Raw genomic sequence first — 26,157 nt, forward strand, 5'->3', positions numbered from 1 at the left:
TTTCCTTTTCCTGCTGATCAGCACTAAAACCTTTAACCCCTGACAACTGTGGGATTATACCGCCCTTCAAAACACTCACCTCCCCAGGCTTTTCTTAATTGGTTCATTGCAACCTATAATGGTTTTTAAATGTAATTATTTGGGGATTTTATATGATGTTTTGGACAGAATAGTTCAAAATGGACCCAGTTTTGGACATGAATGATGAATGGACCCTTTTCCAATAAAAGCAAATCTTTGTAGGTGTTGTTCAGGCTCTGTTTAATGTGAGTTTTTACCTGTTTATCTATTTATCATTTATAAAAAATAAAGTCACTTTCAGTGTAGAAGCTTAAGAGGGAGAACAGGGAAGAAGGAGCTCAAACTCTAAGAGAAAGAAAACGCATGTAAGTTTAACTCAAATAATGTCAGGAAAAGCTCTATAATGAAAGAATAGCCTGCAGCACCCAAGCTATGTAGTCAGAGGGACGTCACGAAGAATTTGAGGACTATAAGATTCATCAGCTTGGTCAGACCAGTGAGAACATATTAAAACACGTCGTATTGTCTGCAGAATAAAATTGCAGTTTTCAAACAGAGTTGGAATAGAGTACAAATATATACATGTGCTTGGAGACTCGCATTTTCATAAACTTAGCCGTGTTCTGTCTATCACTGACTGCTGAGCTCTTCTTGAGAGGTGCTGCGGCGGTGGTGAATAATTCAGTTTTTCACTGCAGCTCATCATGACTGGTAAAAAGAGAATTGGAGAATAGTGGAAGACAGAGAAGAGGATAAAATGTCCCCAATTTTACTTCTGGACTAGTTTCTAGTGTTGTTTGGCCGGTACTAAACCTTGAGTTGAATTCAGAGGAACTGACTCATGCTGAATCCAGTAAAAAAAAAAAAAAAGAAGAAGTTTTTACTAATTAGGACCGAGTGAGGAGAAGGGCAAAGATGGAGACGGCCAAATTTGGACAGAAGAAGGAAGGAGAAAGAAGGGAGGCGGACAAGAAAAAAAAAAACAAAGTCAGTTTGGTGTTGAAATCGGCTACCCGACTCAAGACTGGACTAATTAGCGCTCCAAGGCCGCTGTGTTCTCCCACGCACAGCACAGCATCACTGCGTCAGGCTGATGTAGGGCTGAGCTGAAGCCTCTCTGCTCTGAAGCCATGTTTCAGGCCCTGATGGATGTGTGAAGCAGTCGCCATCACCTCCATGTGGAGAACAGGGACCTGTGGGACTTGTGTAAACAAACTGCAGCTGTGTCTCAGTGGGTTACGAAGTTCATTTAAATGGAAATACTTATATGGATGTTGTTTTTAAATTTGTTATAATTCTCTGTTATTCCCATCCTAATTATCTGTATTAAGAACTTGAACTAGTATAGATGGCCTTCCACAACAAATTCACTTGTATTTAATATTTCTTCTGTCTTAGAAAAATCTGTTTGGTGAATCTGTAGGTCAGTTTTTCTCTTTGTTTTATTTTTTTTGTTTTGTGTGTGTGAGGGGAAAAAAAGTCAAATTTAAGTGTCTGTTTAAAATCAAGTATGAAAAACTGGATAGGAAACAATGGTACCAGTCTGTTTTAAACCAAAACCACACGAGGAAGAGGTAGGGCTGGGCGATTTTGGACAAAAATAAAATCCAGATTTTTTTTTTTCTCTGAAAACCCGATTTTCGATTTCGATTTCGATTTTTTTTTGGGTAAAACTACAAAAGACAATGGAATAAATTGTTTCAAATATTATTATCTTTATTTTTAAAGAAAAATAGCAAACAAATTTCCCTATTGGGAATGAAGTGCAATTGAAATATACTGTAAATCCTCCTTGAGTTTAGTAAAGTGACAACATTTACAATTTTCTTGACCAAACAAAGATGACTAGACGAGCTCTGTCTGTAATGCAGCCAGCTGCAAAAAAGGAAAATCGATTTTCCTATTTACCTTTTTTCAACATCGTCTCGATTAATAAATCCAATTTAGATTTAAAATCGATTAATCGCACAGCCCTAGGAAGAGGGAAGACAAGAGAGGTCCATTTGCACCGGTGCCTCACAGCTTCCTGGTGCCGTTCTGTGAGGAGTTTGCATGTTCTCCCTGTGTTTGTGTGGGTTTTTTTGCGGGTACTCCAATTTATCCTACAGTCCAAAAACATGCACGTCAGGCTAAGAAATTATTGCTCGTAGGAGTGAGTGTGAACAAGTGCAATTCGAGCACACGCACGCTTCTCTGATTCACGCCTAAGAAGGATGGATGGTCCCATTTACGCCATTAAATGTTGGGAAGATCACCCGAACAAGGTGCCTGCTCTTGTTAAATATGAAGGAGAGGGAATGAATTAATAAGATTATGTCACAACCTTGGAAGCTTTTGAGCCTTATTGCTTAAGTTATTAGCAAACTTTCTGAGAGCGCTCAATTACGACTGTCGGAGGGTCAGCACGGTGCCATCGGTGCCATCAGAGATGGTCGCTAGCACATTAAATCAACGCGTTGCATATTTTTTTGTGCACACAGGCGCGTGTAACTGCAAGTATCCAGCCATGACAACCTGAACCACTGTCTCACCTGGTCATCCACTCAAGCAGAGCCGTCTTGGAGATTTGCGAGGCCCTGTGCGAAATGGTTGGGGGGGGGGGCCCCCGCGCAAATTTTTGGGGTTTTTCGGGTCGGATCGGGTGTCTATATGCGCAATTTTAACTCTCCAATTAACAAGCAAAATACTGGATACCTTCCCCTGCCTCATCATCATCTCGGCTTACCTCGACGCGGGGGCCCACGGCTGCTTGAGACCCGGTCGGATCGGTGATTTTTGTAACAAATTTATCAAACGAGCCTTTCAGAGAGGCATTAAACTCTTCCATTTTCTTTACTTTTTTTCTTTTTTCATCCCCTGATGGAAATTTCCTGAATCTGTCTCGTTTTCTCGACATTGTGTGACAGTTTGTTCCACACTCCACCGTCTGGATCAGAGCACCTTGTGTCTGCGCTTGGTCTGACGCAGTTGTATTGAACAGACACGCGATCATTGCACATATATTTATTGATATGCACAGACTAGTACACATTTAGGTCTTTAATGGAACGTGACTGTTGATATTTATAAGGGAAAAAAGGAAGAAAAAAAACGCCCATAGCGCGAGGCCCCGTGCGGTCGCACGGTTCGCACACCCCTTGCGGCGGCCCTGCACTCAAGATACTTCCTAACTGTCTGTGACTCTGAAGATTACAGAAATACAAAAACAAAACAAAAAGGTACTCCTATTCACTTTCACAGTTCCTGAGTTAAACTATCTTTTCTTAATCTTTTTATGGCTTCTAAAATGTGAATAAGAGGCATCTTGCTCATTATTGCCCAACAGTCTAGGAAGTCATTTGGAGGCATATGAAGCTGATGGGAGCAGCTTTGCTGCGACTTGGCTAGAAAACACAAAAGCGGTTATGGTGTCCCCAGCTGTAGGATGAAGAATGGTTCTGTCACCGAGGACTGAGGATGCTCTTTTAAAATTTGCTGCAGTGACAAACTCAGCATCTGTTTGCTGTTCCTCAGCACACTTCCCTCACTCTCGCTGCGTTTGCTCCACAATGGAGGCTTTACCTGTCCTGTCAGCCCTCAAAGGGGCAGAGTACACAACTGCTGATGTTCCTTCATATTTCTATTTGAATGCGTCTCATCAGGAGCTTTACAGTAACACGATTCTGCTGAATCTTGAATCAGAAGGCAGCTTCCTGCCTTCTCTGAGGAGATATCCCTGTCTGAGCACTTGCTCTGTCGTGGTGTCAAATCTCCTTTTACCTTTAAAAACCAGTGAAAAGTAGCTCCTGAAAGTGTTAGAGTTCATTTTTTACTCTGTTTTTTTAATGCCTCAGGGTGTACTGTGGAAAATTTGTGAAGGCTGCAAGATTTCTCTTGGCATTTAAATCTTTAAGCTTTAATAAAAATAAAAAATCCCTCCACCTGACAAAAATATTTTCTACATTTCATTCAGTAGCTGCAGAAATGGGCAGCTGCAGTAAACAAAACTTGAAAGAAATTAAAAGCAGGATGAGTTTTTTAGAAATTTAGATAGAATTGGCAGCGTTACTAACAACTAATCTGAACTATAAATTATAGAGTAACAGCCTTGACAAGGAGTGAGTGAACACTGATCTCATTGAACCATTCTTAAAATCCTCATTTTACAGCTCTGCGTCATAAATAAAGCAAAGACAACGTTTTACAGTCGTAGAGATGTCATTTCACCAATGAATGTGGTTTTACTGCTATTTCAACATTTAGAGTCATCACCAGAAAAATAACACCAGAAAAATGTGACAATTTTCACCTGTTTCAGGTAAATTTTCACTTGAAATAAGTAGGAAAATCTGCCAGTGGGACAAGATTTATCTTCTTATTACAAGCAAAACAATCTTGTTCCACTGGCAGATTTTTCTACTTATTTCAAGTGAAAATCTACTTGAAACAGGTGAAAATTGTTGTTTTTTCCAGTGATGAGTCTTGTTTTAAGTGTAATGATATTTTTTTACTAAAATGAGACATTTTAACTAGAAATAAGACAAATATTATTGTTAAGATTTTGAGTTTTTGCAATGATCCATTTTACTTATCCTGTGAAGGACAGAGTCATATTGATAAGTTCAGAAAACTGTTTTTTATTGTTGTGTTTTGATGTATTTAATGTAAGCCCAGTGGATATTTAAAGCTTACAGAAGGCTGCATTTAACTGCTGCTATGTCATTCCCGCAGGTGTTTTGGTCAGTGCTATTATTTGTAATGTATTATATTATTTGTATTCAGCACAAATTATCTGTCCCCATATGATAAAATCCACCATCCCCCCTGATTTTCTTTTTACAACTCGAGTACTGGTTATAAGGGCAGGTGAAACTCAGGCAGGCTAATTAATTGGCGGAAATATTGATTAGCAACCATTTAATTCAGTAAAGGACAATATATATATATATATATATATATATATATATATATATATATATATATATATATATATATATATGTGTGTGCATGTGCAACAGTTGAACAATAAAAGAGAGGAAAGAACCTGGCTGGCCCTCCTAACTTGTGTCTCCAGTCCAGTCCTCTTTCCCTCATAACGACACAATTGTCCAGTAGAAAACTTGTGACTTGTTTCCACTCAAGTCAAGTCTCCCGTTTTGGCTGGGAAACTACCGTATTTTACCCCTCTTTCCCGCCGTCCTCCCGTATTAGTATTTTCCCTTAAATTTCCAGTTTTATAATATAATAATTTTTAAAAAGGGTTATTGCGCCTCTCGCAAGGTTAGTGGCAGCGAAGGGAACAAACTCGGAACAACAAATCAGACCAGGTCGTCGTACGACATCTTTTCTTGTTGTTAAGTGGAGGTCAACCGGAGGTGGCTCTCTGTTGAAATGGTTACCATGGTTACAGCGCCACCTAGCGTCACAGAGTCAGCCATGCTCTGGCCATTTATCCGGTCTCTGAACAGCATGTAAACGTTAGAGGTGGGTGTAATTCATCGATGTGTCGATGCATCGCGATGCGTCATGCGTTTTTTTTTTTTTTTTTTTAGTTATCCTATCCAGATTCCAGACTGAATAAGCTGCTGAATCATTTGATTTTCAAGAATGCACATTTTTTATTGTTCACTTGAAATATGGCAGATATGTTTACACTAAATAAATTTGATGGAAGGACACATATCTTGTTTACTTGAATTAATGAACTCATTAAATCCAGGGCTTGACCGTTTTCAGTGTTTTCCGCCAATAGAGGGCGCTCTCATGCAAGTGCAGCTTTCCCTGGTCAAAGTTAAGTAAGTCAAAGAGCAAATGTTTACATAGTCATAAAATAAATGATTTTGTGTCTTTGAAAAATACATGTCAAATGTTCAAAAAACCTTGTTATTTACTTAATGAGTGTTGCTAGAGGAACTGAGTTAATTGATTGGCTATTTATTTACAAATGTAGCCACGGATGAAGACAAAATCAATCTTGTATGGAAAAAAGCATTAAAAATCACAATAATCGAAGAATCGTGGCACCAATAATCGAATCGATAATCGTTATAATCGAAGAATCGAAGCTCCAATAATCGAAATCGAATCGAATCGTGAGGTACCCTTGTTTGCACACCCCTAGTAAACGTACTGATGAGTTGGTCTGAAAAGATACCCTAATAAGGGGGCCAGGTCCCAGTACAAGGACCTCCAGACTGACACGACGGTTAAAAATATCCTCGCTCCGGGGGGCGCTCATAAATATATCAGAAGGATACCGTGACAATAGAAGCGATTGTCGGCACGTCTGCAAAAAAACATACTGTGTTGTACATGATATGTTTTTGTAAATATTTAACAGTGCTGTTTTGAGAAAATGTTTCCGTTTAAAGTGATACAGCCATAGACTTTTCCAGCAGAACGCTTTCTTCATTTGCGTCCTGTAAATATAAGCACTTCAGTCAGCAGTCGGTTTGCTCGGATTAGAACAAAGACTGGAAACAGAAACGAAGCAGCGAGTCTGTGAGCACCGACTCCCCGGAGTTCCTGCCTGCCTGGCAACTGCTCAGCAGCGTGCAGCATCTCTCAGCTATAGTCAATTCTACTGGTCTTTTTTTCTTTTTTTTCTTCTTCCCCGTCTTGCACAACTGAAATGAGACATAAATTATGAATTAACAAGCTTCAGATATGTGCTGATGGATGGGCTTCTTAACCTCGTGACAGATTTAAGACAACCGATTCTTCCAGTTTCTGGGCTTCTTTATGCCGGTCTGAGCTGACCAGCTGTGCCACGCTGCACCAGAGTGGTTTGTGTGTTTTAGTTATCGACTCGTCTCACGTGAATCATGGTTTCTCTTGTGCTCTTCCGGGTGCCTCTGCTTGACAGTCCTTTTGAAATAAGCTCCTGGAGAGCAGGCAGAAGCATGGGTTTTGATTTTTAGCTGCTCGCGCTGCTGCTGTACACAGTCAGACGGTGCATACATGATTTGATTTTGTCTTTTTGTTGTATGTGTTTGTTCGCAGACTTCTTTTGTTTGAGTTTTTCTGCTTCAAAGTCGCTGCAAAGCTCTTCCACGTGGGATCCCAGTAGGAACGCTCGCGCTTGCGTCAGTGTGTCTCACGCACGCTGACGCAAGAGCAGAAGAAGGCGCCGGCGTTTACTCGACTGTAACTGTACTGGGTTTTGGTTGAAGGACACTCAAGAGGCATCTTGTTATTTCAGTCTCAGACACGGGCAGGAAAGATTAGCCACATTGTTTTGACTCCGGCTGCTGGTTGGAGCTCTGAAGTCATCACAGAGCATCCACCCAGACTCCCTAAATAAGATGGATGGGACCTTCCAAAACTTAGCTTACATGAGGTCAGATTTTAAGGAGAAAAAAAAAAGGAACAACAAGGCCGGCTGTTGTCGTATATGAGGATACTTGGCCGCACGCAGGGAATTGTCTACTACTTCGTTATAAAGCCGTAGGCCAGTGGGCAGGGATTCCTGCCAAGATGAAGTCAGTGCTTCCACTTAACAATGTCCTTTTTGCGGTCACCAAGCTCACTTTGTGTTTCAATCAAAATTAGACCCGTTGGATGGAAGTCAATCATGCATTGAGTGGGAGTTTTTCTTGTCCCCTTGGCTGGAAAACCAGACGCACGCTTGTGCCGCTCCAAGGGAGGGTTTTTCTTGACAATTAACTGACAATTAACTGAGTATCAGAAATACATCTCCTCATTGATCAGGATTTAGTGGGGGGTAGGGGGTTCTGCGGGGGGGGTAAGAGTTAAGTATGGTAGCATTCAGAGAAAACTGCAGATGGTTCGTTAGCTGTACCATTTCATTGAAAAAAGAAAAGAAAAACTCTCTCTAAATCAGAAAGTAGATCTCAGTCTTGATTTTCTGCTCCCTTGTTCTATACCAGGGGTCGGCAACCCGCGGCTCTAGAGCCGCATGCGGCTCTTTAGCGCCGCCCTAGTGGCTCCTGGAGCTTTTTCAAAAATGTTTCACCTTTTTTTCCCCTTTTTCTTCTTTTTTGCTTCTTTTTTTTCTTCCTTTTTTTCTCTTTCTTTCTCTTTCTTTTCTCTTTTTCTCTTTTTTTCCTTTTTTTCTTTCTTTTCTTGTTTTTTTTTGCTTTTTTCTTTTTTTCCTTTTTTCCCTTTTTTCTTCTTTTTTTCTTCCTTTTTTTCTCTTTCTTTGTCTTTATTTTCTCTTTTTTTTCATTTTTCTTCTTTCTTTCCTTTTTTCCACCTTTTTTTCTTCCTTTTTCCTTTCCTTTTTAATCTCGACATTTTGACTTTTTTCTCGACATTTTAACTTTTTTCTCGAGATTGTACTTCAACATTAATCTCAACATTTTGACTTTTTTCTCTAAATTTTGACTTTTTTCTCCACATTTTGACTTTTTTTCGACATTTCTCCTTTCACCATTTGTCTTCATTCTAAGGCTGATACAAGACCTTTAATTTTTTGCGGCTCCAGACATATTAGTTTTTTGTGTTTTTGGTCCAATATGGCTCTTTCAACATTTTGGGTTGCCAACCCCTGTTCTATACTGTCATCCATAATGCAAGCGAAATTACATGTTGGTGTCCGTGCGTTTTCATGAGTGTGTGCATACGCAGCAGTAGCAAAAAGCAGCCTTGGGGCCAACTCAGCGCTCAGCTTGAGCTGCTCAGTGGGGGTAGAGGTATTGCTTGAGCTGACACATCCATCTAGACTCGGGCGCCAGGAGGAGCTGCAGGTAAGAAATATAACAACAACACATGCTTCCATAATTGCAGTGTTGGAAGGAAGATGGAAGGGAGGAACGGGAACGATTTGTGGAGGGGGTGAGGAGGAATGCAGGAAAATGTAGGGAGGCTGAGAGGCAAGAAACAAGTGAGCAATAGGGAGGCTAGAACTGTTTCATTTGGGGGGGGGGGGGTATTGCAGAAAAGGCAGCATCCTTTTCGCAGGCCCAAGGCTGTAAGTTGTGACTTAAAACATTTTCTCTGCAGCAGCCCAGATGAGTTTTTTCCTCCTCTGCAATTTGTGCTGCTCTGCGCAGCCCAGTGTGGATTGAGTCCGCAGCAGCGACGGCTGGAGTGCCGGCCTCCTTAACATAAGAGATGACGGGACCCGGAATGCGGTACCGCACTAGAATCACAATTTTGTTTGCAGAGTTTTGTCTTCTTCTTTATATCGCTGTGTTTATTTCTCCTTCATCTGCAAGTGGGGACATATTTCTACGAGCAACACAACAATAAACAGAAATTACTCCTCAAGATTCTGCTTTTAAAAAGACCATTTCCATCAGCGCCGCTGTACTTACCTGCTCTTCAGTGCGTGTTTTCCTTTGTAGAAATGATTTGTTATTCCCGACTTTAATTGGCTGGATTAAAATCAATTCCAGGCATGAGCAGGAAGGTTTCATAAATCACACAACAAGGTAGTTTTGTACTAAAGCTGATGTGTCTCATCTATTCACTTGCTCCGCAATCGATCATGAAAATGCTCATGAATCTTCTTGACAGCTTAAATGGTATTTACTTTGCAAAAAGTGAAGTGCCAACTAACTGACTTGTTGTAACTCTCGGTGATACCCTTGACCTTTATGTGTTTGCTGCAGCGGTAGCCTTTTAAATTTTCAATGAGAGAAGCATTGAACCGTGGTTTAAGTGGACAGAATGCAAAAGAAGTCTCACATATGTGTGTGTGTGTGTGTGGGTGTGTGTGTGTGGGTGTGTGTGGGGGCGGGGGGAGTCCAGAGTGTTTGATCTACAAGTCTCACAAAACGATGCCTCTGAAAACACAAGACAGGAAGGATGTTGCAAAGAGGTGATTAGCAGACACACTTGTGATTATTACACATCTTTTCCTGATTTATTGGTTTCTAAATGGAAGTATAAAATAGGCTTAGCGCTCTAAATGGAAGTCACCTTGGGCAAGAACATCAGCGGTGCCGGTAAATGGCAGTAATGATAAGCAGCCGCGTTCTGAGCTTATTAATGTGATCAGACGGGTCTTCCTAATCCTGTCTTTTACATTAGATAACGGGCTGAGAGCGACTGCTGCCACCTTTTTCCTCCCGAATCCCCTTCGCTCTGCTCAGTAATCGTTGTATTGTGTGGCAGATGACTGTTACACACTTCTATCCCCCCCCATCCTCCCCTCCCCCACTGTTTCAATATGACAGGGTGATGTTTCCAGCCATCTCTGAACAGCACTTTACATTATGTGGGCTTTCATTAGCTCTGCGACACACCCGGAGATGACAGCAGGAATGAAAGGGTATCAGCTACACTGTATAGGCTTGTGTAGCGCTCTGCGTCACCGCGAGCTGAGCACACTAAATATTGTCATAGTACACAAGGCTGGGTGCTTCCACATCTGTGCCTGTTTTCTTCTATTAAGTGTTTCATGTAATGACAGAAGGGCCGTGATATTCTGTACTAATCATTATCTCTTGCCATTTCTCCTTCACAGCTCCCATCAACCCTCACCTGCGTAAGTACACGTGCACCTCACTTTTACCCAACTTGTCTGGAAGAAAAGCTCCTTTTCTGTCGTAGCACAGTGGCACACTTGCAGCACAGTGGCACACGCCAGAAAGATGTGACACTCGATATGTTGCATTAGTCCTAAAGAGAGCAAAAAATATGACTTTGCTTCAAGAGCGATGAGTAAAGTTGCATCAGGATGCCTGACGTGTCGGGCGCCCTCGAGATCCGTGCCAGGTTCTTCCCTTTGGGCTGCCGCTCTGCACTGCAACCTGTCTCCAATATTTTGATGATCAAATGTGATCAGGGTCTCCAAACATAGCATAGCCTCCAACACATGCTACGTTTGAAGAAATAGTGCTTGATATGAGACAAACTACCCACCACAGCAACATGCGAACCGAGTAGGCAGTAGAGCCAAATACTGTAGTTAGAGAAGGGACTTGTGCTCTTTTAATACTGTATTTGCATGCCAAGTTTAGTTTTGTGTGTATGCGTGTGTGTACCTGAGTACATTTGCATGTTCTGTGCTTTGTGAGCATTATTTATGCATGCGTCTGTGCCATATGTGATCACATTCCTTAACGTTTAGACTCATTTAAGGCGTCTCATTGTTGAAACTTTAGAAATTCAAATTATTCACGCCCTGAGAATCCACAACTAATCATTTGTTTGCTGTAGTGCAGTGTGCTTGTGTGCATCGCAGGTTTATATATTTATTAAGATTAATATTTTGGTGGATGTTCACACAAACATTGGCAACATAATAACAAACATCCTAATCACCAACATCATTATCCAAATCCCCGCAGGAAACTATCTTACCTGTACACCCCCCCCCCCCCCCCCCCTTTCCTCCACCTATCATCCAAATCCTCATATCTCTCCAGGGCGCAGAAGGCAAAAACGTTTAGTTTAGCTCACAGTGGATGGGGGCGTTAATGCTCCGCACCAGCCCTCCATTTAAATCTGTATGCCTTTGAGGAGAAGAGTCAAGAGTGCCTGTAAACACAGCCTCTTCTCCCCTTCTTCTCCCACTCCGCCAACTCTCTCTCCCTCGCTCCGTCTCACAGCTTCACTGCCCTCTCCCATCCTTCCGTCTATCCACCCACACTCCGCCGCCGTCGGTGTTACCTCCATTACCTGGGTAAAAGCTGCAGATCCTAGTCCTCTCAAGGTCACCACTCCAAACTGCTCCCAGCTACGTTTTAATAAATCGATGAATATTTATCAGAGCACATGCCTACATCCTGAATCTAAATGCTGCCGTTTTACTATCTCTTTGAGGACATAACTTCGCCGCGCCATGTCCTCTGGTTATGTGTGCAGCTTTTGTTTGTTACATGAATTAAATGGAGGTTTTGACACCGTTGCTCCCGCCGCTGCGCCCTCATTAAACTCAATGCAATAGTTCCTCGCCTTCGCAATTTCTTTCTACTCATTAGCACATTCTCTGCTGAACATTACCCTCAGCGTGACCCATCATAACCTGATGTAAAAGTTATAATTACTCTTTCATTTCTTAAAGGTGACGAGACACACCCTTTCTTTCTCTGTCTATTCGCCGCACGTTTTTTTTTTTTTTGTTTCTTATTAATTGCAGTCAGCGGTGTGCGGTGAAGGAGGAGTGAGGAAACTCAGTTTCTCCTCTTGTCTTGAACACCACCAAGTGCTGGAAGATGGAGTGTGGTCGAGAAAGGAGGGCCGTGGTGTCGGCTTTAAAGAAATGTTAATCAACGTGCTGCAACCGAGGCTTTCGAAAAAAACATCCAAGGACGAACGCCTCGGTTTTATTTTCACCACCGTTCAGGGAGAAATGCTCGAAATCGAGAGTAGCTCAACAGATTCAGATACTCATTTTTCAACTGCCAAAAAAAACCTCCTTTAAAATCTTTAAGAAGATGTTTTCATATGAGGTTTTTTTGAGGATGCACTTAGGTGTTGCAGCACTGCACGTTACAGTCAGACAGAGGTCACGTCTTCCTTTAAAAGTTCTGCACACCAGATTGCATGATGTAATTAGGAATTACTCAGTTGTGTATATACCCCTGAGACGCACGCGCTGCAGGAGCGCTCATTAATATACAGTAGGTGTCATGCTGCTTGCGTGTAGCACTGTAGCTTCCAGGCAGGTTTGCAACTTCTCGCTCTTTTCTAATCCTGAGTGTGAGGTCCCGCTCTGCTCTGCTGTTCTCCAGGGGAGTTCCACTGCAGCTTTGAGGAGGAGCCCATCTGCATGTTCACCCAGGACAAAAATGACGACTTTGACTGGACCCGGCACAGCGCTGCCACCCGCGACACCAAGTACACGCCCAACACCGGTCCCAGCGCCGACCGCAGCGGCTCCAAGCAGGGTGAGTGGGTCTAATAGTCTAGACAAAACCTGTGTGCTAAACGCTCTTCTCAAAAGGTGACGAGGTGTACAATCAGAGAAGGAGATATCAGGTGTGAGAAAGTGACTTAAAGGAGCATGAGGCAGGATTGAGGCAGGATTTATGAAAAAAATTTGTATATGTTTTAAGTTTTCTAGTAATAATGTCAGATGAAGCGTTCTAAACCAAAAAGAATGAGCCCTCTAGTGTATCTCTCCGTTGCCTTGAACAGGCTGTGTGCTGCAAAATGTGCTGCAATTGTGCCCAGAATTCCCGCGCTGTCCTGCGGATGTGACGTCACATGACGCTGCATGCACGTTCTCCCCGTTCTCCTGTGCCAGCTTCGCTGTTGCTGCAGTACCCCCGACGGCAGTCGTGGCGAAGGGTGGCGCTAGAGAGTCTCATTTCTTAAAAGGAGCCTCACGCTCCTTTAACTGGCTCTTTTATCTGTTAAAATGTTAAATATATACATTTCTGAGACCACTGCAGATCCCCAGTAATCAAAACAATGAAACATAGTTTCAAACGATAAAAAAATAAATTAAAATAATCAAAAAATATGTAAAATTAATTAGAAAGTAATTAGAAAACAGTTACAGATAATATGTGTGCAGTTCAAACATACAGTATAAACTTGAACACTTGAAATAAAAAATAGGATTTTATCTGTATTATTTCATATTTCAAGCAATTACATCATATAAAATCCAATTACAACCTTAGCACAGGTCAGCGTTTAGCGTTACTCGTTTAAGACTGGAGCAGCCTTTCTGTACGACTATTACAGCATGTGGAAAAATGTTGAGTTTTAAAGTTATTTGGCGAATATTTCATTTTTGGGAGCTTGTTTTTTGTGGAATTTTAAAAACGCTGTTTTCAGTGCAGTTTTTTAGCTGCTCGTGGGTAAAAAAAACTCCTGTTGCTGTGCATGTGTGGAGCCACAGATGTTGATACTTCAGGTGGAGTTGTTAGATCCAGGACTGTCGGGCAGGGACTCTCCAGAGCTCAGCCTTTTCAAATATGCTTTGTCATCTTGTGAAGCCTAACTTTGCTTATCTTCAACGGTTTATTCTTTGATAATTCTGTGCAGCTTCAAAGCACGCAGACCCATCGTTTTCCACGACTACATTCAAACACCGAACTGGATCCAACTCGGCCCATCCTCCCCGTCTCTCCCTGGTGTGACTCTGGCAGCCCAAGCGCTGTTTTTTTTTGTTTGTTTGTTTGTTTCAAAGCTTCAAAGACAAAAAACGTATTTGTTTGTGCCTGTGAGGTTTTTTTTATGTGATTCACAGCAGCAAAACAGCCTTTTATTCAGTTAATGACTTCACAAAGTAAACCATCTTATTTAGTCACGCATGAGAGCTGGGGAGATTGAATGATTGGGAGGAAAAATGTGTTGTAATAACAGAATGCATACCGCTTAGATCGGTCTTAAACATCATTAGACCTTACAAAGTGTTTATAGCATCTTTCATGCAAGATCTGTGACTGCTATGCTTCTTTAGTACCGTAGTTATAGGCTAGCTGTCAAAATAAAGTCCAGCAAACTAACTTCAACTCCCTGGGGGGGCGCCCGAGATCTGGGGGTGCGCGGAACTTTGTCTGCTTTGAGGATATGCAGTTGTAAAAATTATATTTGCGCATGTTAAATAAATAAAAAATCATAATAACACACCTAATGGAATACTGTAATCCAAGTCTGTATAAACCCACGTAGTATTTTAAAATGAACAAAATATATTTCTAAGTTATTTAGCAGGATAAAAACTTAAAAATGTATTATTATATCATTATTCAACATTTAATCATACTACTACTCCAACAGGTTGTTAAATGAAAAATGTTAAAAATGTTTGCTCTCATATTTAAAGAAACATTTTTCAGAAATAATTTTATGTCCTTGCAATTATTTTTTGTGCATATTTTATATATTTATATAAATTTATATTATATATTGGTGACACAAAATGAAGGTGAGAACGACAAAGTCATATGTATACAGGGTAAACCAAAGAGAAATGTATCACAGAAACATAATTACTGTTAATGTTTTCAATTAAACATTTGTAACGAATAACTTTACTCTTTTGCTGCTAGTACGTACGGGTCGGGGGGCCCGGCTGGTCTTAGACACAAGTAGGGGGGGGCTCCAAGGAAAAAAGGTTGGGAACCACTGATCTACACCATAACTACAGGATCTCTGACCGACTCTTAGCTCAAACATTTAGTCATGAAAATTAGTTTTTGTCCATTTTTTTTCCTTTTCAAATTTTCTTCTTGTAGAAATGAGCGAATCAAACACACAGATAAGCACGAGTCATTTGTGTCTTTACAGGTTGGAAAACCTTTACGTCGTTAAATTTGATCATTTATTAATTTGCTGGCTGCATGTTTGTATTGTATACTATTGAAATGTGTTTTCTATAATTTTCTCCTATTGTGGTATCAACACCTTTGCTGTAGTTGATGCCGACAGCCGGGAGAGGTACAGAAAGAGGTTACTGGTTTCATCTGTGGACATCTTTGCCAGCTGTATCAAGAATGACTGCTGTGCAGCACAGAGAGAGGAATCATCCTGTTTTATTTACATCCTTTCATTTTCTGTACCTCCTTCCACCTGTTCAGGATCAAGCGGTGAATGCTGGAGCCAAGTGTTTTATTTTCTGTTTTTTTTTTTTTTGTTTTAGTAAAACCGCTCAGCCCTCCACATAACAACTGCCGACTGAGGATGTACAGTGTGTCCACATACTGCAGTGTTTTGTTTTACTTTTTTCCCTCTGGCATATGAGAAAAAAAAAAAAAACAGTACAGTTCTGGGAGGCACTTCATTTGAGAGCCTGTAATTACAAAAGCGCTGCAACTCTCCAGTCGTGAACTTGTTGACTTGACAGCTCACAACAAGCTTACGACTCCCATGAAACCACAACATCCGCCAGTTACTTTCAGTGATCCAGAAAAGTTGTCCTGCAGATAGTCTTCTGTTTCTGTCTTCTCTTAAGTTTTGTTTTCTTATCTTACATATTACATGAGCACAGTTCAGGACAGAGGAACAGCTCCTCCGCTGTCCTGGTTGGGAAATTCATGTCATTAAAGGAGCATGAGGCAGGATTGAGAAAGGATTTATGAAAAAAATTAGTAAACGTTTTAAGTTTTCTAGTAATAATGTCAGATGAAGCGTTCCAAACCAAAAAGAATGAGCCCTCTAGCGTAGGGCTGGGCGATTAATCAATTTTAAATCTAAATCGGATTTATTAATCACAATTGATGTTAAAAAAAGGAAAATCGGAAAATCGATTTTCCTTTTTTGCAGCTGACTGCATTACAGACAGAGCCCGTCTAGTTATCTTTGTTTGGTCAAGAAAATTGTAAATGTTGTCACTTTACTAAACTCAAGGAGGATTTACAGTATCTTTCAATGCACTTCATTCCCAATAGGGAAATTTGTTTTCTATTTTTCTTTAAAAATAAAGATAAAATATTTTAAACAAATTATTTCATTGTCTTTTGTAGTTTTACCAAAAAAATCGAAATCAAAAATCGGGTTTTCAGAGAAAGAAAATCGGGATATTATTTTTGTCCAAAATCGCCCAGCCCTACTCTAGTGTATCTCTCCGTTGCCTTGAACAGGCTGTGTGCTGCAAAATGTGCTGCAATTCCGGGCCGGAATTTCCCGCGCTGTCCTGCGGATGTGACGTCACATGACGCTGCATGTGCGTTCTCCCCGTTCTCCCGTGCCGGCTTCACTGTTGGCTGCAGTACCCCCGACGGCCGTCGTGGTGAAGGGTGGCGCTAGAGAGTCTCATTTCTTAAAAGGAGCCTCATGCTCCTTTAAGTAAAACATGTTGACACAGATGAGACCTGCCAGTTCAGAGATTTCCAACTAAAACTAAAAACTCTCTACTTGTTTTGAACAATTAAATAAAGATGTTCAGGGAATAATTATCTGTGGAACTCAGGCTTATGCTTGATTCATAACATAAGATGTTATCACGATTCTTTTCAGGATTTTTTTAGGAGAATGTTTTAGCTACTGGAGGAGTGTTTTTTTTATGTTTTTTTTATTAAATAATCAGTGGGAGCCATCAGTGGCTTAACTACAGTGGTGTGTGCAGACAGCATAAGTGTAAGTGGACCGATTGATCTCATTAACACCAAAACTGAGGGCATAAAGGATGAAGGTCCAAGCCAAACATGAACGGTCCTGATCAGCTTTTCCTCAGAGAGACTTCATCAAACCTGTCACTCATTAACAGGAGGTAGAACCACATGGGGAAGGGATTATGAAGCGCTACATCACAAATCCCACTTAAAACTTTATATATTAACCTTCATACAGTGAAAAATTATACTAATTATACTACTATTATAAAACTATAACATTCTGAGTAAATAATATATTGCAATTATTACTTTACTATCATACGATCTGTCTTTTTGGCTTTTGTATTACTTATATATTTAATTGTTATATATCGTGTATGTATGTATGTATGTATGTATATAATATATATATATATATATATATATATATATATATATATATATATGTATATATATGTATTATTACTATCATACATACAGTACATACATTTCATATTCTATATATAAGTATTTATGTATATGTTATATTATACATTTCCGGTTTCAGGTACACCCATATGCACCATATATTTTTCTTCTTTTTTTTATTCCTTTTCTTTTCTATTCATCTTCATATTCATCTTTTTATCTTTTATATGGGTGTTGGTTTTTGGGTTGTTTTTTTTCTCCGCTCTTGGTTCTTGTATGACAGTGCTGAGTGAGTCAGATGGAGATCCCGAAGGAAACTCCCAAAGGGATTAATAAAGTCGTCTGAATCTGAACAAGTACTGATGAATAGATCTTGTTTAAAAGGAATGGATCGAGCAGCAACAAGTGCAACGGCCAAGATCAGTGATGGGTTGGGGGTGTGTCAGAGCCCTTGGCAAAGGTCATTTACACTTCAGAAATACAGAAAAAATTACAGTTCTTTCAAGCATCTTTTTCTGGAAGTAAACATGAAAGACGATGCAAAAAGCTCTCTGCACACTTTGCAAAAGCGTCGCTGCAGAGGACGGTACACGGATACTGGACTGTCCTGCCTGCAGTCCTGCAACATGGACCAAAATACCACAACACTTCATCATGTTACTATTAGATACGTGTTAGAAAACATTACTGAGTTGTTTTTTTTAAATGGGTTGCAGAATGGAAATGAATGCACATAAAGAACTGACGTTCTGACCACATGATCTCGGGCTCGGTCAGTCAAGTAAAAGTCAAACTAAATGTATAAACCACTGTTTTTGTTGTTGTCCTGATTGAGGGTTCTTTAAACAACAATCCTTGTTGTTTTCCTTGAAAATGTTGTACAAAATAGATTAATGGATGCCAGAGAAACAGTGTCCAAAACTTGTATCACTTAAGTTGTTATGCACAGTGTGTGCTGTTTCTTATTACCGAGCTGAAAATATCAGAACAAGTCCTTTTAAAAAGTCACTTAAAGTAATTCTCAGAAATGGGATTATGTTATTGTTTTATTGACTGACACAGAAACAGTAGCAGCTCCCACTTATTCCTTAACGCGAGCGAGCAGCCGTCGTCTGGCCGGGCTGGCAGCTTCTCGGAGGGGCCGTTCACATCCCCGCTGACTCTGCCAGGTCTGTTGCTGTAACACCGCGCTCCTCTGTGACATCCGAGACTCCCGCTGGTTGAAGACGGGCCGGTCTTTGGCTCGGAGACGGACTTCTAAGTAGCTGCACCTGTACAAAGCTCTACGCTGGTGACAGCATGATGTTTAATAGTTTGTGTGTACAGCACTTCCTGCCAGATAAACCCACACTGGCTGCCTTTTTATCACAAATACCAACGTCTGCCTCTGTGTTACTCCCCCCACAAGGTGTTTCCTACTTTATGATTAAACCAAATTAACAAACTATTGCACAAATAATGTATGTAAGGCTGAAAACTCGCCAAAAGAGGATTCAGAAAAACACCTACTGCTTTAATTGGAAAGAAGGTAATTAAATATGATCACTTCTAGATTTACACCACACCGTTATGTCTCATGTAATCGATGCAAACCTCTGCAGCGCACACAAAAACACTGTGATTATCTCATTATTGGTAAAAGATGAGGCCAGATAGATAGCGTTTTCATCACATTGTGCCCGTATTTTCGAGTTTCCCATTAAAAGTGCCACTTTTTGAAATGAAGACAGAAGTTTCGACCGGTTTCAGCTGTGCTCATTGTGTCTGCAGCAGATTAACAACTGCCGGCTTTGATCATTTATTTTCAAAACATTCTTGTAAATGAGCTGCTTCCATGCTCCCAAACCAGTAAAAAACATTCGTGTTCAAATCCTCGGCACCATGTGCAAATGTTTTGTATTCAATACCATAATACATGAAAGAAAATGACAATCAGACATATATGAATTCATCAAAAAATAATAAATATAGAACCGTCTGATGGAAGTTATCTGTGAGCCCATTGTGCTGCTTTGGCACCACCAGCAGCTGAAGCAGTAAATAATGTATTTACTTTAATCACATAACACTTTCAAAATGTCCAGCATTTCATTACCAGCCCCATTGCTCTCTGCAAATATCTGATATGAGATTCAACGAGCGGTGAGATATTCCATTTGATTTTGGCTGGAGGGGGGCGTGGAGCCGCTCACGAGCTACCTTCCCGGTGCCTGTGGCAGGGCACAGATTGGCCTCAGATTATTTGGCTCAGACACAATCAGAGGACTGTCTGACTCGCCGGCATCGTCGCTGCCATCCACCAATGTCAGACCGAGAGAGCAATAATTTAACCCCGTTGTTATCACTCCGATTTTCCCCCCGGGCCACCACGATTAGTGGGAGGAGAACTTCAGAGAAAAAGCCATATTTCCTTTTTTCTAATATGAAAGGTTTAATTTCCATCATGATGTCAATGTTTACAGAGAAGAAAAATGTCGGTATTAAAGCTGAAATTTATTCATGAGTAGCTGATCCACTGTTTCTTGAAGTTTCTCCGTCAAGCACAGTGACTTTTCACGTACCGTGCTGGTGTTCAGAGGCTGCACCGCAGTGGTGGACAGTAACGGAGTAAATTTACTTGAGTACTGTACTTAAGTACATATCCAGAGGATTTGTACTTTACTTGAGTATTAGATTTCTTTGGTACTTATTACTCTTACTTGAATACATTTCCAAGACAAATATTTTTACTTTTACTCGAGTACATTTCTAGGAAGGCTGAAAAGTACTCGTTACTTTCAGGTCTGCTCTTTTTTCTTCTTCCCTAAATCCTATTGGACACAAGCTGTTTTGCAGTGGTCTTTGAGGGGGATCCAGACTTAGTTGGATGGTGCAGGTTCATTTGGTTTCAGTTCATGATTGTTAATAAACTGCATCATCTGCTGTCCTCTTATGATCCCATTCATTTGATTTGTTTTTGGTGTTTCTGCAGTTTTATATAACATTGTGGTTCTAAAAGCAGCACATCAGTGCAGCTGGTTTCAAAGAGTTAATTCTCAGAAACAAGAGTTAAAAGATCCTTAAATTAATTTAGAAAAAATATAGTAATTTACTGATGTGGAAAATAAGACATTTACTCTTACTCTTACTCTTACTTTTACTTAAAGTAAATTTAAAAGCATTTACTTTTGGATACTTAAGTACCTTTAAAAGCAAGTACTTTTCTACTCTTACTCGAGTAATATTTTGACTGAGCTCCTTTTACTTGTAACAGAGTAAATTTTGACCAGTAGTATTTGTACTCTTACTCAAGTACTGGGGTCGAGTACTCTGTCCACTTCTGCTGCACCGTATGTGCATTTCTCACTGTATGTCAGCTCGATCTGGATACACTACTGCAAGGTCTTTTCAAACTTGAAGAGTCACAAACTAAACATTTATTTTAAAAATCAGCTCTTTAACAGCTCTTGAATTAGTTGAAGTGCAACCACAGATGAACAGCTTCCTGAGACGTGACATATTCCTCCATGTCATTTATTTGACCAAATCTAAGTGGACTTGCAGAAGCAGCAGGTGAAAACCTGGCTCTGCCTCGTGATTAAAGACCCTGTGGAGCTACGTTTAGCAGCAATAACACCAAGTAATTGTTTCTGTGTGGCAGTGAGTAGTTTTGTCTCACTCCTCTTTGCAAACTTGATCATGAGGTTTGCAGGTACTCTTTTGGTGCACAGCTCTCTCAGGTGCCGCCAACATTATTTCAGTGGAGTAGCAGTCTGGACTTCGGTTCTGGAGCTATTGGAGCCCCTTTAAACGTTTCTTTCCTCTTGGACAGATGGCCTCACTTTTGATTTGAGGATATTTTTTTTGATATGCAGGGCAGCTCATGGTCCATGCAATAGCTGGAAGATGCTTGGGTCCTCTCAAACAGTCTCAAATGATCTCCCTTCCACCACCATGCCTGACAGCTGACACAGGTTTCATTTTTCTGCTTCTGTTTTCTTTTTTCAAGTAAAAGTTTGCATTTGACTCTTGAATCGGGCCTGAACACGGGCCTGAACACATCAACATCAAGAAATTACACTGTGGTTATGGGCAGCTCCATAATTCAAGTTTTTAATAATTTACTTACATAATCAATTTTAGATTTAAATGTCAAAATATAAATTACATTTATATTCTTCACTATTTTTAAATTTTCTTCTATTGAAATACGTTTTTTTGTTGTTTTTTTTTTGTATTTGCCTCATTTAGTATGAACTTATTTATCTTTAGTTGTACTTGGATTTATCTTTAATCTATCTGTTTTTGGTTGTTATTTGTTATTTGTTTTTTTTGTTTTGTTTTGTTTTTTTCATTTTCGTTTTTTTCATTTAGGAAAATTAATTTTCTTTTTTTCATTGTTTTCTGCTTATTATAATCTTTAGTTTGTATTTGTTTTTGTTTTTTTGTCTTGTTTTTCTTTTTAGTTGTTGTTATTTGTACTTGTTATCTACTTTGTTTTATTCTGTTTAACTAACATTTTATATTGTACTGTAAAAGTTTTATAGAAATGTATATTTGTACTGTTGGACCCCAGGAATTGCTGAGGCAGCAACTAATGGGGATCTGAAATAAATAAATAAATAAATGATGAAAACTAGTAAAGGCACAGGCTACGACAAACTTGGGTTTGGGTTTAAATGCTGTGCTCTCTGAGTGAAGTGCAGTTTTATGTTCAATAAAGGAAGTTTCAAGAGTTTGATAAGCTTGTTCAAATGATTTTTCCTGCCTGTACTTTTGAGCAAAGTCTCTCCTTATTCACGTGTGTTTTTATGTGTCCCTGTGCTCCAAGGTTTCTACATGTACATCGAAACATCGAGGCCTCGCAAGGAAGGGGACCAGGCGCGGCTCATAAGCCCGTTTTTCAACGTAGCACCTAAGAACCCTTACGGTATCAACAACCCACCTGCGTACTGCTTCGGCTTTTTCTACCACATGTACGGAAAACACATAGGTAAGACGCGTTCCTCCGATGAGCTGCATCATTTTCTGTGACAAACACCCATGTTGCTACGGAAAGTAATTAAAAATTGATCCCTTGTTGCACGGTTATCTTAATTGTATCATCACGGTAGACAAACAGAAGAAGAAGAAGCATCGCTCTGTGTTTTGGGCTGGTAAAGCAGCGAGGCACCTTCAGATTTCTCAGGCAATTTAACTCGTGTGTTCTTGATTCTGCAGAAGCAAATCCAGTCAAAAAGCATGCGTATGTAATATAAAAGACAACTTGTTTGTGAGAAATAAAGCAGAGAATTCAGTCGCGCCACTGACAAATGAAACAATAGCACCACTTTCTCCTGTAAGCAACACATTTTCAGTCATTTTCACAGAGTTTGTTTCCCACAGTAGCTGCAGGTTGGAGTTTTGTTCTCTCAAAGCAAAATTTAGAAAGTGCAGCTGGCAGAAGCAAACCATATCTCACTTTTGCAACAAACTCCTTCAAAGGTGTGTGCACAGATCCCGGGCATTAGCTCTCACATTCATCTCTGAATGGAGATAACAACCTTGTATGGCCCATTTGAAGATAGCTGAGCGATTGAAGGAGCACTCTGTGGCTGAAGAGTGACTCTCCACTCCGGGGACCCAATCAGACGTCTAGAAGCCCTTCTCTGAGCTCATGCCACTTGTAGTGTTTGTGCATTTGGAAGGGTGAGCCGAGACTGGGTGGGCCCGCACAAAAATAGGTGCTTAAACTTTGGCGAAATGTCTGTTTCGCTACATGCTACGCATGTTGAAAACCACTGCAGGGCTTAACAATATGGATGACGTGTCCAGTGAAATAACCCAAACTGCTCTCACACTCTAAAGTTCTCATCCAGCATCAGTTCAAAGTAGGGCTGGGGATCGATTCAAATATCAAGAATCGATTCGATTCCGATTCTTAAGATTCAGAATCGATTATCACGATCCGATTCGATCCGATATTGATTTGGGTTACTGTTAATAAAACAGTTTTTTCAGCTGTTGAATGAATGATATGACTGTAGTTCTGCAACATATTAATACTAGTATTATATTGAGATTCAACAGCAAGTATTGGCAGCTAATGATGCTGTAAGGACCAATCAGCTCCCAGAATGCTGATAGAACTGCTTTCAGAAACATCATGTGGGTCAGAATTACCAAACAGATCCAGGGAGGAAACAGAGGACGAAAGAAATCGCTTTTATTTTTTCCCCATTTATGAGAATTTGGTTTTTAACATTTATGCAAATGTAACCCCAAGACAGTATATAAAACAAAGAAATATAGATAATGTATGCAATTATAACTGAAAACGTTAATGTTTTCATACCTTTAAACATATTTAAAGGCAAAAACATGGCACCAGTTATTCTCGTGTCCAACAAAATATTCCTTTTTTGGGCATAAACAAAAAAGTACCAAAAGTTGTAATGTTTTGTAATAATGATGAGAAAAAAAAAAAAAAAAAAAAAAAAAAATTGTAAATCGATCTTTAGACATATGAATCGATTTTTAGGAATGAATATGTGAATCAATTTAAAATCAGAGAATCAATTTTTTTCAACACAGGCCTAGTTCAAAGGGACATCCAAGTGACACCAAACGAAAGGACATGCAGCACGATATCTTCTGAAATAGAGAGCAGTGGGAGTGAACGGGAAAGTTTGTGCTATTTACACACGATATTGGCAGCTAAACTCCGCCTTGTGTTGATAAAAAGACAAGCATGTGGCTGCATTTACAGTATTCTGTCGAGACATTGCTGGGATGACAGCGATATCCACCCTCCACCTGTTTTCCTTCACCGAGCTTCTGCCGGTCCTGCTGCTCCAGCTTCCAACCAATCCACCCTCTCTCGTCTTCTGTCTTCCTCCCTTTACGGAGACAAAACTTCGGTCAAAAGTGATCTCCGAAGGACTAAAAGTACGCTCTGAAATGTACCCAGGCTAATTTTTTGGATTCCCCTCAGTGGAAATGCAGAGCGGAAGTGTCCGGGGCAGGTGGGCACAACCAAACATCTGGAGAGGTGGAAGCAAGGGCAGTCGGGGGGGAATGGAAGGATAGAGGTGTCACAGGGCGCCTCAGCGGGGAGATGAGAGCTCCTCCGGCTCCCTGCCGAGGTTGAGTAGGCCGTGACATTTCCAATTTGCTCAAATTGATCGCCAGCCAGGGCCTCTCTTCCCCACCCCTCCCCGTCTACGGTAAAACCCATGCCCAGACTGTGGCGGGTGATGATGAATGGTCTAAATGTCAAGGGCTTGAAACCCAGCTCAGATCCTCCATAGCTACGCTCCATTTAGTGCACTGCCTCACCGGCCGTGAGGAAAACTTGCCTTAAGCTTGGGAGTGTTGATTTTCGTTTTTTTTTTTTTCCTCCTGACTCAATATTGTTCCTGCTCACAGTTGCATTAATGTTGTATTTTATCTTATGAAAATCTTGGTTGTTTTAAATAGTTCCCTTCTCCAGATCCCTTCTTCTAATTTAATATCTGGTGGTGGTCTTTAGGGATGGACGGTATGGACTAAAAAATGTATCACGATAATTCTGGCATTTATCCCGATAACGATAAAAATGATGATAAAAAAATACCAATTCAATTCCACCTTTGTAACTATAAATCTATCACCAGATTCAGTCTTTGGGGGCCCCAAATCACTGCTCTAAAAGATACTAAATGCTACTAACCTACTCAAATTAAATTGAATTGATTAAAACCAATTAAATGAGTTACACCTGTACTGCAGAACTGGAATGACTCAGATCCACCATGTTTGTTACACAAACACTTATCTATATTTATCTTTCTTTCTTTCTTTCTTTCTTTCTTTCTTTCTTTCTTTCTTTCTTTCTTTCTTTCTTTCTTTCTTTCTTTCTTTCTTTCTTTCTTTCTGGCTCATTTCTTTCTTTCTTTCTGGCTCATTTCTTTTTTTTTCTTTCTTTCTTTCTTTCTTTCTTTCTTTCTTTCTTATTTCTTTCTTTCTTTCAGGCTCATATCCTTCCTTCCTTCTTTCCTTCCTTCTTTCCTTCCTTCCTTCCTTCCTTCCTTCCTTCCTTCACGTACGTTGTGCGTGGATTTAACGCAGAACTAATTAATTAACGCAGGGAATTTATCGTTTTTACCGTGAGATGACAAATTCTTACCGTGGGAAATTTTTTTGACGGTTTATCGTGAACGGTAAAATATCGCCCATTCTCTCTTCCCCACCCCTCCCCGTCTACGGTAAAACCCATGCCCAGACTGTGGCGGGTGATGATGAATGGTCTAAATGTCAAGGGCTTGAAACCCAGCTCAGATCCTCCATAGCTACGCTCCATTTAGTGCACTGCCTCACCGGCCGTGAGGAAAATTTGCCTTAAGCTTGGGAGTGTTGATTTTCGTTTTTTTTTCTCCTCCTGACTCAATATTGTTCATGCTCACAGTTGCATTAATGTTGTATTTTATCTTATGAAAATCTTGGTTGTTTTAAATAGTTGAAGTTTTTCTTTCCTCTTCTCGTACTGGGAAATGTGATGCACAAAGCCGCCAGCCGTGGCACCCGCTTTATCTTTTAAATTTTGCAAGTTTCGACACTCTTCGGAGCGGCGCTTGTGAGGTTAGTGGGAGTCAAGCCGGGTCTCGGCAGCGCTGAAGGCCAGAATCAGTCAATAAGGAGACTCATCTACTCGCTGATGAGAACAGTGGCACAGCCTCAAAGCAACTCCTCCGTAGTTTGCTCGCGGGGGGATACCTGAAACAAGGTCACAGTCAATCACCGAGGCACACATCAAAGTTTGCCTTTCCAGCCCGCGTCGGATTAGTTTATGGGATTAAGTCGCCGGCGAGCACACCAAGCAAGTCTGTTT

General features: G+C 40.4%; 1 protein-coding gene across 2 annotated transcripts in view; it reads left to right on the plus strand.

Moving 5' to 3' along the window:
* The window catches only part of mdga2a (MAM domain containing glycosylphosphatidylinositol anchor 2a), a 269,982-nt gene that overhangs the window by 236,753 nt on the left and 7,072 nt on the right, over window positions 1–26,157 (plus strand). For both annotated transcript variants that reach the window (XM_061746664.1, XM_061746665.1), the window contains exons 13-15: window positions 10,433–10,453; window positions 12,645–12,800; window positions 22,141–22,302. In XM_061746664.1, the coding sequence (XP_061602648.1) occupies window positions 10,433–10,453; window positions 12,645–12,800; window positions 22,141–22,302 (339 nt within the window). The remainder of the gene's footprint in view (window positions 1–10,432; window positions 10,454–12,644; window positions 12,801–22,140; window positions 22,303–26,157) is intronic.

The sequence above is a fragment of the Cololabis saira genome, chromosome 18 (genome assembly GCF_033807715.1).
Source record: "Cololabis saira isolate AMF1-May2022 chromosome 18, fColSai1.1, whole genome shotgun sequence".
In the NCBI taxonomy this organism is placed as follows: domain Eukaryota; kingdom Metazoa; phylum Chordata; class Actinopteri; order Beloniformes; family Belonidae; genus Cololabis; species Cololabis saira.